The sequence below is a fragment of the Ornithorhynchus anatinus genome, chromosome 5, assembly GCF_004115215.2.
Source record: "Ornithorhynchus anatinus isolate Pmale09 chromosome 5, mOrnAna1.pri.v4, whole genome shotgun sequence".
NCBI lineage: Eukaryota > Metazoa > Chordata > Mammalia > Monotremata > Ornithorhynchidae > Ornithorhynchus > Ornithorhynchus anatinus.
This window is the reverse complement of record NC_041732.1, coordinates 53,744,874-53,757,701: the sequence shown is the minus strand read 5'-3', so window position 1 is coordinate 53,757,701 and position 12,828 is coordinate 53,744,874. Positions and strand designations below refer to the sequence as shown.

Here is a 12,828-nt window from a genome sequence, read left to right as displayed (position 1 = left end):
ATGCCCTGTGTCAGAACTTTAAATGTACTGTCCTTTCCTTCATCCCCACCCTGCAAAAAATATTGAGAAACCACCCAGCGGAAATTTACATCCAGCGGGGCCTAGTGGAAAGAGCACAGTCCTGTCAGAAGACCTAGTTCTAATCCCAATTCTGCCACTTGTCTGCTGTGTGACCTGGAACAGGTCACTTCATTTCTCCGTGCCTCTTTTCCCTCATCTGCAAAATAGGGAATACCTATTCTCCCTCCTACTTAGACTGTGAGCCCCATGTGGGATCTGATTATCTATCAACCCCAGCACTTATTACAGTGCTTGGCACATAGTAAGCACTAATAAACACCACAATTATTATTATTACTACTAAAATGACTACTACCAATAATAAAGAAATTTAAGTTATCACACTCATCCTCCCAGCTCAATCAAAACTTAGGTAACAAGAATTCCATGGAGTTGGACACCCAGTCGCATTGGCTTCCTGAGCCCCTGAACTCCTCTGGTTTAGAGATTTGTTATTAAGCCCTAACTAATTTTCCAGGAGCTTGAGGTAAGAAAACTCCAGTTCCCACTGCCAAGGGGAAAAAAGCTGTGGTTAGAATAGCATTTATTTATTTATTTTTACAGTCCCAGGTTCTATCTGAAAAAAAGAAAAAATCATCCTGCTTTCAGCTTGGATTCTGCTCACCAAGAGAAACTGAAGTTGGTCTTTTGAATTCATGATAAAGGCTCCAAACTGTTGTCTTACTTCCCCATTCCAAGTATTGCTAGCTTTGAAAGGCTTGCCTCCTCCCACCTTTCCCATTTGCTGCAAATAAAACTTGGGGTTTTCCATGTCACATTGCTGAAGGCCCCCTCGTAATCAACACGTGGGAAGGAGAAACCTGAGAAGATTAAATTCTTAATCTCTAAATTCTCTGAAGCTATTTGCTTTTAAAGCTTACACTCCATTAAGGCCTCCATCTAAAGGCAGACTAAGGACTCAAGTGGGTGGCGGAAGGGATTGGCTCAGTGGGAACAGTGAGAGTAGTGGTTAGAGAGAACTGGCCCAGGGAAGCTTGGGAGAGGAGGGAGGGAGGTGAGTGGGCAGGGGAAAGATGTGGCCAGAGAATACCTTTCCCAGCATTATCTAAAATCCTCCAAAGAGCTCTTTTCAGGAACCCCCTAGGATAGAGATAGTGATACCATGGCCTAGAGGAAGGAGCATGGGCCTGGGAGTCAGAGGACCTGAATTCCAAACTCTGCCACTTGCTTTCTGTGTGATCTTGGCAAGTCATTTAACTTCTCTGTGCCTCAGTTCCCCCATCTGTAAAATGGGGACTCAAGCCTTGGTCTCCCTCTTAATTAGATTATGAGCCCCATGTGGGACCTAATTATCTTGAATCTCCTAGCACTTACTACAGTACTTGGCACATAATAAGCCCTTAACAAATACCACAGTTACAAATACCACAATTATTTTTGGATTATTATTACCCTGGGCAAGTCATTTGAATTCACTGTGCCTCGGTTTCCTCATCTGTAAAATGGGGAAAAAACTGCCTCCCTCTTAGGGTCTCTTAGACTTGTCCTTCATGTGGCACAAGAACTGAGTCCAACCTGATTATTCTGTACCTATCCCAGCACCTAGTACAGTTCTTAACAGAGTAAGTGCTTAACAAATGCCACAGAAATAATGGTGATGGTTATTACTCTTCCTGTATTGTACTTTCCTCTGCTTTAATTCCAGTGCTCTGAAACAGTAAGATCTCAGTAAATACCACTGAATGATCACTAACCCACATCCTTGCTGAATTCTTAATCTCTAAATTAAGAGATTACGTATAGTGTACGATCAATTCATTCAGTCATTCGATCGCATTTATTGAGCGCTTACTATGTACAGAGCACTGTACTAAGCACTTGGAATGTACAATTCGGCAACAGAGACAATCCCTGCCCAGTGATGGGCTCACAGTCTAAATGGGGGAGACAGATGGCAAAGCAAAACAAAACAACATCATCAAGATAAATAGAATCAAGGAGATATACACCTCATTAACAAAATAAATAGGGTAATAAATAATATATACAACTGAGCACAGTGTTATTGAGGGTTTACTGTGAGCAGAACCCTGTACTAAGCTCTAGGGAGAGTACAGTATGACAATGGTTGTAGACATGTTCCCTGCCCACAACAAGCTTACAGTTTAGAGTCTAGAGTATGAGAATGAATATTTCCCCACATGAGCTACATAACCCAGAATGTGGAATTTAAGGAAACAACTTTATTAAGTCTCTTCTTGATATATGAAGGCAACAGAATGGAGCTGAGTTTGATTTCAAATCTTACCAGGCTTTTTAAAGAATCTTTTGGCAAGAACTCTTTTTTAAAAGACCCTGGCACCAAGGATATCATATTCTAATGTTTCACTCACCAGTGGTGAAGCCATGAAACTTCTTGGAAAGCTGATCCAGTTAAGGATCTGGTCTTGCTCCCAGGGCTGTGAAAATCCTGCTGTGTTCCTAAATGAAATAAAAGACTTGAGAATTGGACTTGGGGCTATTTTTGTCACCGCTTTCTATTTTAATCGTTACTATTATCTAGGATTCGAACCAGAATTTCACCCCCAGTCACATCAAAGACACAGGTGTCCCACCGGAGGCCTGTGCTCTTAACAAACTGAAATGTTTTGTTATCTTAACATTTTCAAAGGGGACACCCTATGTCTCAAAGTATGTTTAAAGTATGATTAACCAACACTGTTGAGTGCTGGAAGTGTCTGAAGCAGAACAAAATACACAAGGAGGGTTACATTTTTTAAATGCTTTAGCATTCTTTCCCTTTTTTGGAATCTTACAAGCAATTTTTTTCTTCTCTTTAGACCTTCGCATGTCCCCGTTAAGGACTGACCTTTGCCTTGGCTGGTAAACTCTTCTATGGGTATTTACAATAGATTGTCAGAATCGGAATTCAGTTAACGCTGCCGTGAGTATCAGCCTAGGTTTTACCAACTCCCTCTCAAGGTTTAGTCTCTCTGTGATTATTTTGCAGTCAAAAATCTAGGATGTGAATTCTGTACACAGCTGAGTTTCAAAATGCCCCAGTTTGGACCCAGGGAGCAAAGAGGAAATTTGCAGTGGTGTTGAAACCAGTTTTGGAAGGAACATCCTGTGCCTTTCGAGCTCATGCTTAAGCAAGAAAACTGTACTGGTTGCTTGTTCCCTGATAAGATTAGGCAGTCGGTTCACATAATCTCTATTTTTTTTTTTTGTCGCTGTTGATTGCTTTACTGGCAGGGAGAGAGAACATTTATATAACCTACCTGCATTGAAAAACCACATCCCCTTTGAATGGAGAGGCAGAGGCATCCTGATGATTTCCACACATGAGTTGGATGTGGAGCAGTCAGCTCTCATGGTCGTTATCAGAAGAAGCCACAGCTTTGGCCTTGGCTTTATTCTGATGCTCACAACCCAGGGAAGGCGGGACAAGGTTACAAAGTGCTAGCAACATGCCATCCTATCAGCTAGGCGAGAAAGCGTTTAGTAGGGTGCTCTGCACACGGGAAGTGCTTAATAAATAGGATTGAATGAATGGAAGAATAAAAGTCATTTGCTCTGAGAACCTAATAGAATAGCCCGATGTTGGGACAGGAATGTTGAATCCCAGCCCTACCTCATTCAGTAACGGCTAGTGCCACAAAAGTAAGCATAGCGTTTATTGCGATGCACTGTACTAAGCGCTCGGGAATACAAAACAAGCAAGGACATATTCCCTGTCCCACCGGCTTCTACTTGAAAGTCTGAGGACCATGTGGGACAGGGACTTTGTCTGGCCTATCTCTTTATCTACTTTGTTGCTGACTTGTACTTTCCAAGCGCTTAGTACAGTGCTCGGCACACAGTAAATGCTCAGTAAATATGACTGAATGAACAAATGAATACTACAGTGCTTAGTATAGTGCTTGGCACAAATACCATTATGTTATTCTTAAATTGTTAGTATTATTATCATGATTCTGGAGAAACACAGGCCTAGATCTGCAATTTGGAGGGATGGGGACAAGAACTCTGGGGGATTATTTTGAGTAGTAGCCCCAGAAATGAGCAATAGTGGTTCCTCATTCTGAGGAAGCTGATAAAAGAAGCCTCTTTAGGTCTAAGAATTTCAGAAAGGGATAGAAAGCAGCTCTCTAACACAGAATGGGGTGAAAAGAAGTTTAAGATTTGGCTTTAGGAGGGGACAGAACATGGGAAGGGAGATGGTGCTCTCCCGAGTGCTTAGTACAGTGATCTGAACTAAGCAAATTCCATTTATTCAGTACAGTGCTTAGTAAATACCATTGCTTGCTTGCTTGATTCCTTAGGAAACATTAAACATTTAATTTGCCCTTGGGCTCCATTTGGGGGAAATGTTAATTAAAAAGCAAAACCAAACTGTGTTTTCACTGTACTAAGCACTGGGCTAGATCCAAGATAATCAGGTGGACATGGGCCCTGTCCCATTTGAGACTCACAGTCTAAATGGAAGAGAGAATAGAACTTTAATTCCCATTTTACAGATGAGGAAACTGAGGCTCAGAGAAGTTAAGGCCAAAGGCCAAACAGCAGACAGCACAGAGCCAAGATTAGAACCCAGGTCCTCTGACTCCCAGGCCCATGCTCTTTTCACTAGGCCATGCTGCTTCTCTTATCATCCCCATCAGCACTGAGAGGAAATAGCAGCCACAGCTGCCATCTTAGGTGCAATAAACAGGGGAACCACGGTTTTTTTTGGCTCCCTAATGACTTCTCATACAAAGAAATAGGCCGCCTGAAGCCAAAAGAGTTCCGCTTCATTATTGGTAACGGGCCAGTTGGTGACGGAACCTAGGGAGCCCACTGCCAACTGTATTTGGCTAGATTTGGGGGGTCATAAAACACTCCCTGAGAAATGCTTGCCGGTCTGATAAAGTGGTAGGAGACCTTCATGGGCCGGAGATACTAGAACAAACCACACCCTCCCTGTGGCCTTCAAGAGTGCTCTCTTATCTGGAGGCCTACACTCCAAAGTAGAACTAATGGAAGAGTCTGTGGGTTACAAATGATAGAAAACAGAGTCCAGCGCACACAAGTCTGGAAAAGTTGCTTTTTTTAAAATATCCTCCCTCACCTCTCCCTCCTGGCAACTTGGCACTTGAGGCCAATTAGAATATTTAAGTATCGTAAAGAAATAAGACGGAATATTGTGCTCTTGCTTCCCAAGCTGTCTGCACTCACACTCCAGGGAACATCACCAGGGCCTCCCTGGCCAGGGGAGGTGGTGGTTGACGTCGGGAGTGCCGTTGGGCCTCTCTGAAAGACAAGCTGCTTTGAGAACAGAGAAGTACGAAATTCAGGAACGGGTTTGCTGTTGGGTTTTTTATCAGTGATACTTATGAAGCACTTCATATGGGCCAGACCCTGTACTAAGCGCTGGGATAGATACAAGATAGGTTGGACACAGCTCTGTCCCGCATAGGACTTAAAGTCTAAATCAGAGGAGGACTTAATCCCATTTTAGAGATGAGGTAACTGAGGCCCAGAGAAGCTAAGTGACTTACCCAAGGTCATGCAGCAGGCAGGTGGCAGAGCTGAGATTAGAACCTAGGTCCTTGACTCCCAGGTCCGGGCTCTATCCATCAGGCCATGCTGCTCTCCTCTACAAAGCCAGGTGTGACAATAATAATAATAAATAATAATTCTAATACTTGTTAAGCACTTACTATGTGCCAAGCACTTTTCTAAGTGCTGGGGTAGATACAAGTTAATCAGGTTGGACACAGTCCTTATCCTTCATGGGGCTAACGGTCTTAATCTCCATTTTACAGATGAAGTAACTGAGGCCCAGTAAGTGAAGTAATAATAATAATAATAGTAATGGTATTTGTTAAGCGCTTACTATGTGCCGAGCACTGTTCTAAGCGCTGGGGTAGATGCAGGGGAATCAGGTTGTCCCATGTGGGGTTCACCGTCTTAATCCCCATTTTACAGATGAGGTAACTGAGGCACAGAGAAGTGAAGTGACTTGCCCAAAGGCACACAGCTAACAAGTGGGCGAGCCGGAATTCGAAGCCATGACCTCTGACTCCAAAGCCCGGGCTCTTTCCACTGAGCCATGCTGCTTCTCAAGTGACTCGCTCAAGGTCACACAGCAGATCGGTAGTGGAGCTGGGATTAGAACCCAGGTTCTTCTGACTCCCAGTACTAAATCACGCTGATTCTGGCCCCCCCTTACCAACAGGCCCCAGTCAGCCTCGTTGTCTCCCTGTTTGCACGGAAAGTGACTGGAAGAGACCGTTGTATCTACAGAGATTTCAGAGAAGGGCAGGGTGTGGGGGGAGGGCGCCGCTGGAGGAGCCTCTTCTCGTTACTACCTGCTAACGTTCTGGTTTATGGGAAATGAAACTTGTTTGGTGACTGGAGTAGAAGTTGGCCAGTTTGTGATCCTTCTAAATCTCATTTTCGCTAGTGCTTCTCTTTCAATGGACATTGCAATGTGATAAAGAGTTATGTTAACCAAAAGAAGAGCAGAGTGACCCAGGCTGGGATTTAGGGATTATGGGGCACGACGAAGATTTCCCCACCACGGGCACCACCGCCAGTTCCCTTGGGTTCTGTCATTCCCGTCAGGCAGTTCCGGGACAGTGAATCCTAGAAATCCTTGGGGCCTCTAATGCCCTTTCCGTCACCCCCGCCACTCCCCTCTACGTGCTTGCTGGATGTGGAAGAGTGAGTACAAAAGCTGAACAAGTAAACAGGCCAAGAACTAGACTGTGAGCTCATTGTGGACAGGGAATGTGTCTGTTTGTTTCTGTATTGTACTCTCCCAAGCGCCTAGTAGAGTGCCTTGCACTCGGTAAGCACTCAATAAATACGACTGAATGAGGGAATGAATGAATAAAAGGACAACACCTCTTCCTCCTCCATTTCTCCATTCCTCTGGTTCTGTCAAAGATTACACCATTGCTATTTTAGAAGGAGAAACCATTTGGAGATAGAAGTTGTGCTTCATCTATAATAATAATAATAATGTTGGCATTTGTTAAGCGCTTGCTATGTGCAGAGCACTGTTCTAAGCGTTGGGGTAGAGACAGGGTAATCAGGGCATCCCACGTGAGGCTGACAGTTAATCCCCATTTTACAGATGAGGTGAGTGAGGCACAGAGAAGTGAAGTGACTTGCCCACAGTCACACAGCTAAGTGGCAGAGCTGAGATTCAAACCCATGACCTCTGACTCCGAAGCCCAGGCTCTTTCCACTGAGCCACGCTGCTTCTCTAAGCCCTTCTCTAAGCTCTTTTCCCGGCTCTGCCACTTGTCAGCTGTGTGTCTGTGGGCAAGTCACTTAACTTCTCTGTGCCTCAGTTCCCTCATCTGTAAAATGGGGATTAAGACTGTGAGCCTCACGTGGGACGGCCTGATGACCCTGTAGCTACCCCAGGGCTTAGAACAGTAGTTTAGATCTACTGATCTAAACTATGGAGCGGGTTAAGGAGTAAGCGGCCTGTAGTTTGTTGATTTTTAATGAGAGCCCTGGGTGTGTCCTACCTCTGGAGACTCTGTAAGTCTTTGCTCTTTCGCAGTGGGTGAATTTTCTCCCTACTTTAAGTTTGGGAAGTCACCACTCCGGGTGAGCAACTCTATAACGGTGTTGCCAGATTTCCATTTTGAGAGCTCAGGTCCCGGCATTCCTGGGAAGCTGCTGTGGATAGGGTGGAGTCTGAGACTGGGGAGGCATTAAAAAAACCATGATCTCAGAGAAAAATTACCCCCTCTCCATGAGCTCACCCAACGCTTTTCAGGGAAGAAATGACTCCTTCAGAGCACTAGTATTGAGTCCAGTTAAATGGCTACAGTTTTGAGAAAGTCATGGGGAGTATAAGGCTTGGGTGGGAAGATGAGGAGTTCTGTTTCGATGAGGATTATGGTATTTGTTAAGCACTTACTATGTGCCAGGCGGGGACATGGTAAGTTTAATGTGGTGGGGGGACATCCAAGTAGAGATGTTTTGAAGACTGGCAGAAATGTGAGACTACAAGGAAGGAGAGAGGTCAGGGCTGGAGAAGTAGATTTGGGAATCTTCCGCATAGAAATGATAGCTGAAGCCGTGGGAGCGAATGAGTTCTCCAAGGAAGTGGGTGTAAATAGAACAACCTTCCCCTTCATATACAACAGACCACTACTCTCCCCACTTTTAAAGTTTTAGTAAAATCACATCCCCAAGAGGCCTTTCCCGACTAAGCTCTCTTTTCCGGCTCTTTTCCCGGCTCTGCCACTTGTCAGCTGTGTGTCTGTGGGCAAGTCACTTAACTTCTCTGTGCCTCAGTTCCCTCATCTGTAAAATGGGGATTAAGACTGTGAGCCTCACGTGGGCCGGCCTGATGACCCTGTAGCTACCCCAGGGCTTAGAACAGTGCTCTACACATAATAAGCACTTAACAAATACCAACATTATTATTATTATTATTATTATTTTCCCCCTCTCTGTCTCCCTTCTGCATGATCCTCGCCCTTTGGTTTGTACCCTTAAGAACTTTATATTCACCCCACCCTCAGCCCCACTGCACTTAAGTACATATCCATCATTTATTTCAATGTTTGTCTCCCCCTCGAGACTGTAAGCCCCTTGTCTACATGTAATAATAATAATAATGTTGGTATTTGTTAAGCGCTTACTATGTGCCGAGCACTGTTCTAAGCGCTGGGGTAGACATAGGGGAATCAGGTTGTCCCACATGGGGCTCACAGTCTTAATCCCCATTTTACAGATGAGGGAACTGAGGCACAGAGAAGTTAAGTGACTTGCCCACAGTCACACAGCCGACAAGTGGCAGAGCTGGGATTCGAACTCATGAGCCCTGACTCCAAAGCCTGTGCTCTTTCCACTGAGCCACGCTGCTTCTCCAACTCCTAACAACTATCTAACATGTCTAACAACTCCTTTGTACTGTACTCTTCTGAGTGCTTAGTATGGTGGTTTGCATACAGTATGTACTCAATAAATACCGTTCAGTGATTGAGAATAGAAGCAGCGTGGCTCAGTGGAAAAGAGCCTGGGCTTTGGAGTCAGAGGTCATGAGTTCGATTCCCTGCTCTGCCACTTGTCAGCTGTGTGACTGTGGGCAAGTCACTTCACTTCTCCGTGCCACAGTTCCCTCATCTGTAAAATGGGGATTAACTGTGAGCCTTACATGGGACAACCTGATTACCCTGTATTTACCCCAGCGCTTAGAACAGTGCTGTGCACATAGTAAGCGCTCAACAAATACCAACATTATTAATAGAACGGGACCCAGAACTGAGCTTTGAAGGTCTCCCACAGTTAGAGTGTGGGAGGTGGAGGAGGACCCTGCAACAGAAAATAGTACAGACTACGCACTCTAAATCTGGGCTCAAATTGGCACAAGCAGTGACTTTTTAGGAAAAAAATGAATATTATGAATAATTGTTTTGTGTCAATTAATTGGATGAGGGTGATTTGAACATAATTGCCCCAGGAGCCAAAATATCTTGAACTGGTTCTGATTAACCTCCAGGGCCAAGCAGTGCGGGGGGATGAGGGGAGGGAGAATTGGATCAAAAGAGCTAGCACATGGTTCTCAGACAATCAATCAAATGTTTTATTGAATGCTTATTGTGGTATCTATTAAGCACTTACTGTGTGGCAGGCACTGTTCTAAGCACTGGGGTGGATACAAGCAAATCAGATTGGACCCAGTCCCTGTTGCACATGGGGGCAGGAATTATCTCTATTTGTTGCTGAATTGTACTTCCCAAGTCCTTAGTACAGTGCTCCGCACACAGTAAGTGCTCAATGAATATGACTGAAGGAATGAATGGGGTTTACATTCTCAACCACCATTTTACACATGAGGTCACTGAGGTACAGAGAAGAGAAACGACTTGCCCAAGGTCATACCACAGGCAAGTGGCAGATCCGAGATTAGAACCCAGGTCTTTCTGACTCCCAGGCCTTACTCTATCCACTAGGCCACGCTGCTTCTTAGTGTACTTATTGTGTGTAGAGTGCTGTACTTAAGTACTCGGGGGAGTACAGCATAACAGAGTTGGTAGATACGTTTTCCGCTCACAAGGGGTTTATAAACTAGAACGTCGATTGATTCTCCCGCTGTAGAGAGATTTGAGATTAAGGGAAATAGTCCAGTTCAGATTGCAGCTCACTTGAAGGCAGGGGGAGGCAGTCAGTCATATTTATCCACCGTGTACTCTGTAAATACAAATAAAGGGCACTTTACTAAGGGCTCGAGAGAGCTGGCTTCTGAAGCTACTCTGTATGCTAATGATCCCAAATGGTCTCCCCTTACTAGACAGGGAGGACAATATGCTGGTGTCCTAGAGCCCGTGGGAAGACAACAGAAACAAATCTGTTAGCAAATCCTTTCAGTTCTTCGTTCACAACATTGCTACAATCCGCCCTTTTCTCTCCATCCTAACTGTTACCACGCTGATCCAATCACTTATCCTATCCCGCCTTGACTACTGCATCTGCCTCCTTGTTCACCTCCCGGTCTCCTGTCTCTCCCCACTCCAGTTCGAATCCCGGCTCTGCCACTTGTCAGCTGTGTGACTGTGGGCAAGTCACTTCACTTCTCTGTGCCTCAGTGACCTCATCCGTAAAATGGGGATTAACTGTGAGCCTCACGTGGGACAACCTGATTACCCTGCATTTCCCCCGGCACTTAGAACAGTGCTCTGCACATAGTAAGCGCTTAACAAATACCAACATTATCATTCACTCTGATGCACAGATCGTTTATTAACAAAAACGTTCAGTCCATGTCTCCCCCCTCCTTAAGAGGAGGTGGCTGTCCATCCACCTCTGTCTCAAACGAAAACCCCTTACCTTCAGCTTTAAATCCCGCAATCAACTTGCCCCCTCCCTCCTCACCTCACTAATCTCCTACTACAGTCCAGCCCAGTGTATTTGTTAAGCGCTTATTATGTGCCAAACACTGTTCTAAGCCCTGGGGTAGATGCAAGGTTATAAGGATGTCCCATGTGGGGCTCACGGTCTTAATCCCCATTTTACAGATGAGGTAAGTGAGGCACAAAGAAGTTAAGTGACTTACCCGAAGTCGCCTATCTGGCAAATGGCATCGGCATTCGAACCCACAACCTCTGACTCCCTAGTCCATGCTCTACCCACTATGACATGCTGCTTCCCATGTTGTACCCTCCCATGTGTTTAATATAGTGATTTCCACATAGGACTCAGTAAATGTCACTGATTGACTGAAAGAGAAAAGAGAATATTCCTCCTGACTAAATACCGTGGGGACCTTGAGAGGCAGGTTCGAGCGTGGGCCTGGGAGTCAGAAGGTTGTGGGTTCTAATCCCGGCTCCTCCACTTGTCAGCTGGGTGACCTCGGGCAAGTCACTTCACTTCTCTGTCCCTCAGTTACCTCATCTGTAAAGTGGGGATCAAGCCCGTGAGCCCCACGAGGGAAAGCGACTGTGTCCAACCTGATCAGCTTGGTTCCACCCCAGCGCCTCGTACGGTGCCTGGCACACAGTGAGCGCTTAACAATTACCGCAGGTATCATTACGATTATAGAAATACCTAGGCCGAAAGCTCTTCCAAAACCTTGAAGCGAATTGGAGCGCAACAGCAGACGGCTCTCGGTCACTCGGTGTCCATCTCTGTCCACAGGCGAGAGGCCCTTTGCCTGCAGCTGGGAGGAATGCGACAAGAAGTTCGCCCGTTCCGACGAGCTGGCCCGACACTACCGCACCCACACGGGAGAGAAGAAGTTCTGCTGCCCGATCTGTGAGAAACGCTTCATGCGCAGCGACCACTTGACCAAGCACGCCCGTCGTCACGCCAACTTCCATCCCAGCATGCTGCAGCGTCGCAGCGGGGGCAGCCCAAGGACGGGATCTGTCAGTGACTACAGCCGCTCGGATGCCAGCAGCCCCACAATTAGCCCCGCCAGTTCTCCGTGAACTTACCTGCACTGGACATCAGCACTTTGGGCCTCAGCAGAACCTAATATACTTTGTGGAGTTTGATTTGTGTTGCACACGTCTAGAACGCTATTGCTTGTTGTCGGTGTTTAATTTTTTTTTTTTTTTAATAATTCAATACGTTCCTGCCTCTCACTGCAGTTTCTAAGCAAATACTTTTCACCTCATCCAGTGGGTGGCCGAACTAACCTCACAAACGGACGGATCTTGGTGTTTCACTTAATAATGCCTATACCTGAATATTCCTTTTGTTTCATAGCCCTAGGCAGATGCCCTTGCTTCTTGTTGTTGTTTTTTTTTTTTTAGAAAAAAATCACTTTAAAAAGCAAACAAAAAACAACTTTTCTTCACCTCAGGTGTAAAAGCAGTTTTGTAAAAACAAATTGCACAATAAAACACCCATATGAGTAAAATTCAACTGCGTTGAATTCCCCCCTCCCCTCTCTCAGGGATGGATATTTATGTTACACAATAAGTACAATGAAGAGACACCCTTACTGCAGCCTTACTCTGTAAATAGATTTGCACTCAGAAGTTTTCTGTTGGATCCTCTCACACACTGGGAAAAAATAGGACTGGAATTCGGTGCCGGGCTCTTTGGCTCCGGGCTTCGCGATGGAAGCATGTTCGTTAGCATGACGTAGGGGACTGCCAAGATGTCGCTAAGCTGTCCATGAGGTGGTTGATTTGGGAATCTATAGCTCTGTTTTCTCTTCTCACCCCGCGAGCCTCTCTTCTCTTCTGAGTGCTGAGTGACAGGAAGCAAATAACCCCTGTAATTTCTTGATAGTGATTCTCCCAGACCCCGCTTCCGGTTCCAAAAACTTCCCGTCCGAGAGTCATG

At 45.5% G+C, this 12,828-nt stretch overlaps 1 protein-coding gene across 1 annotated transcript in view; it reads left to right on the top strand.

Moving 5' to 3' along the window:
* Positions 1 to 12,402, top strand: part of KLF13 (Kruppel like factor 13) — an 88,222-nt gene extending 75,820 nt beyond the window's left edge. Inside the window, exon 2 of the mRNA XM_029064395.2 lies at positions 11,671 to 12,402. Coding sequence (XP_028920228.1) covers positions 11,671 to 11,963 — 293 coding nt within the window. The 3' untranslated portion in view covers positions 11,964 to 12,402. The remainder of the gene's footprint in view (positions 1 to 11,670) is intronic.
* The last annotated feature ends 426 nt before the right edge of the window (positions 12,403 to 12,828 follow it).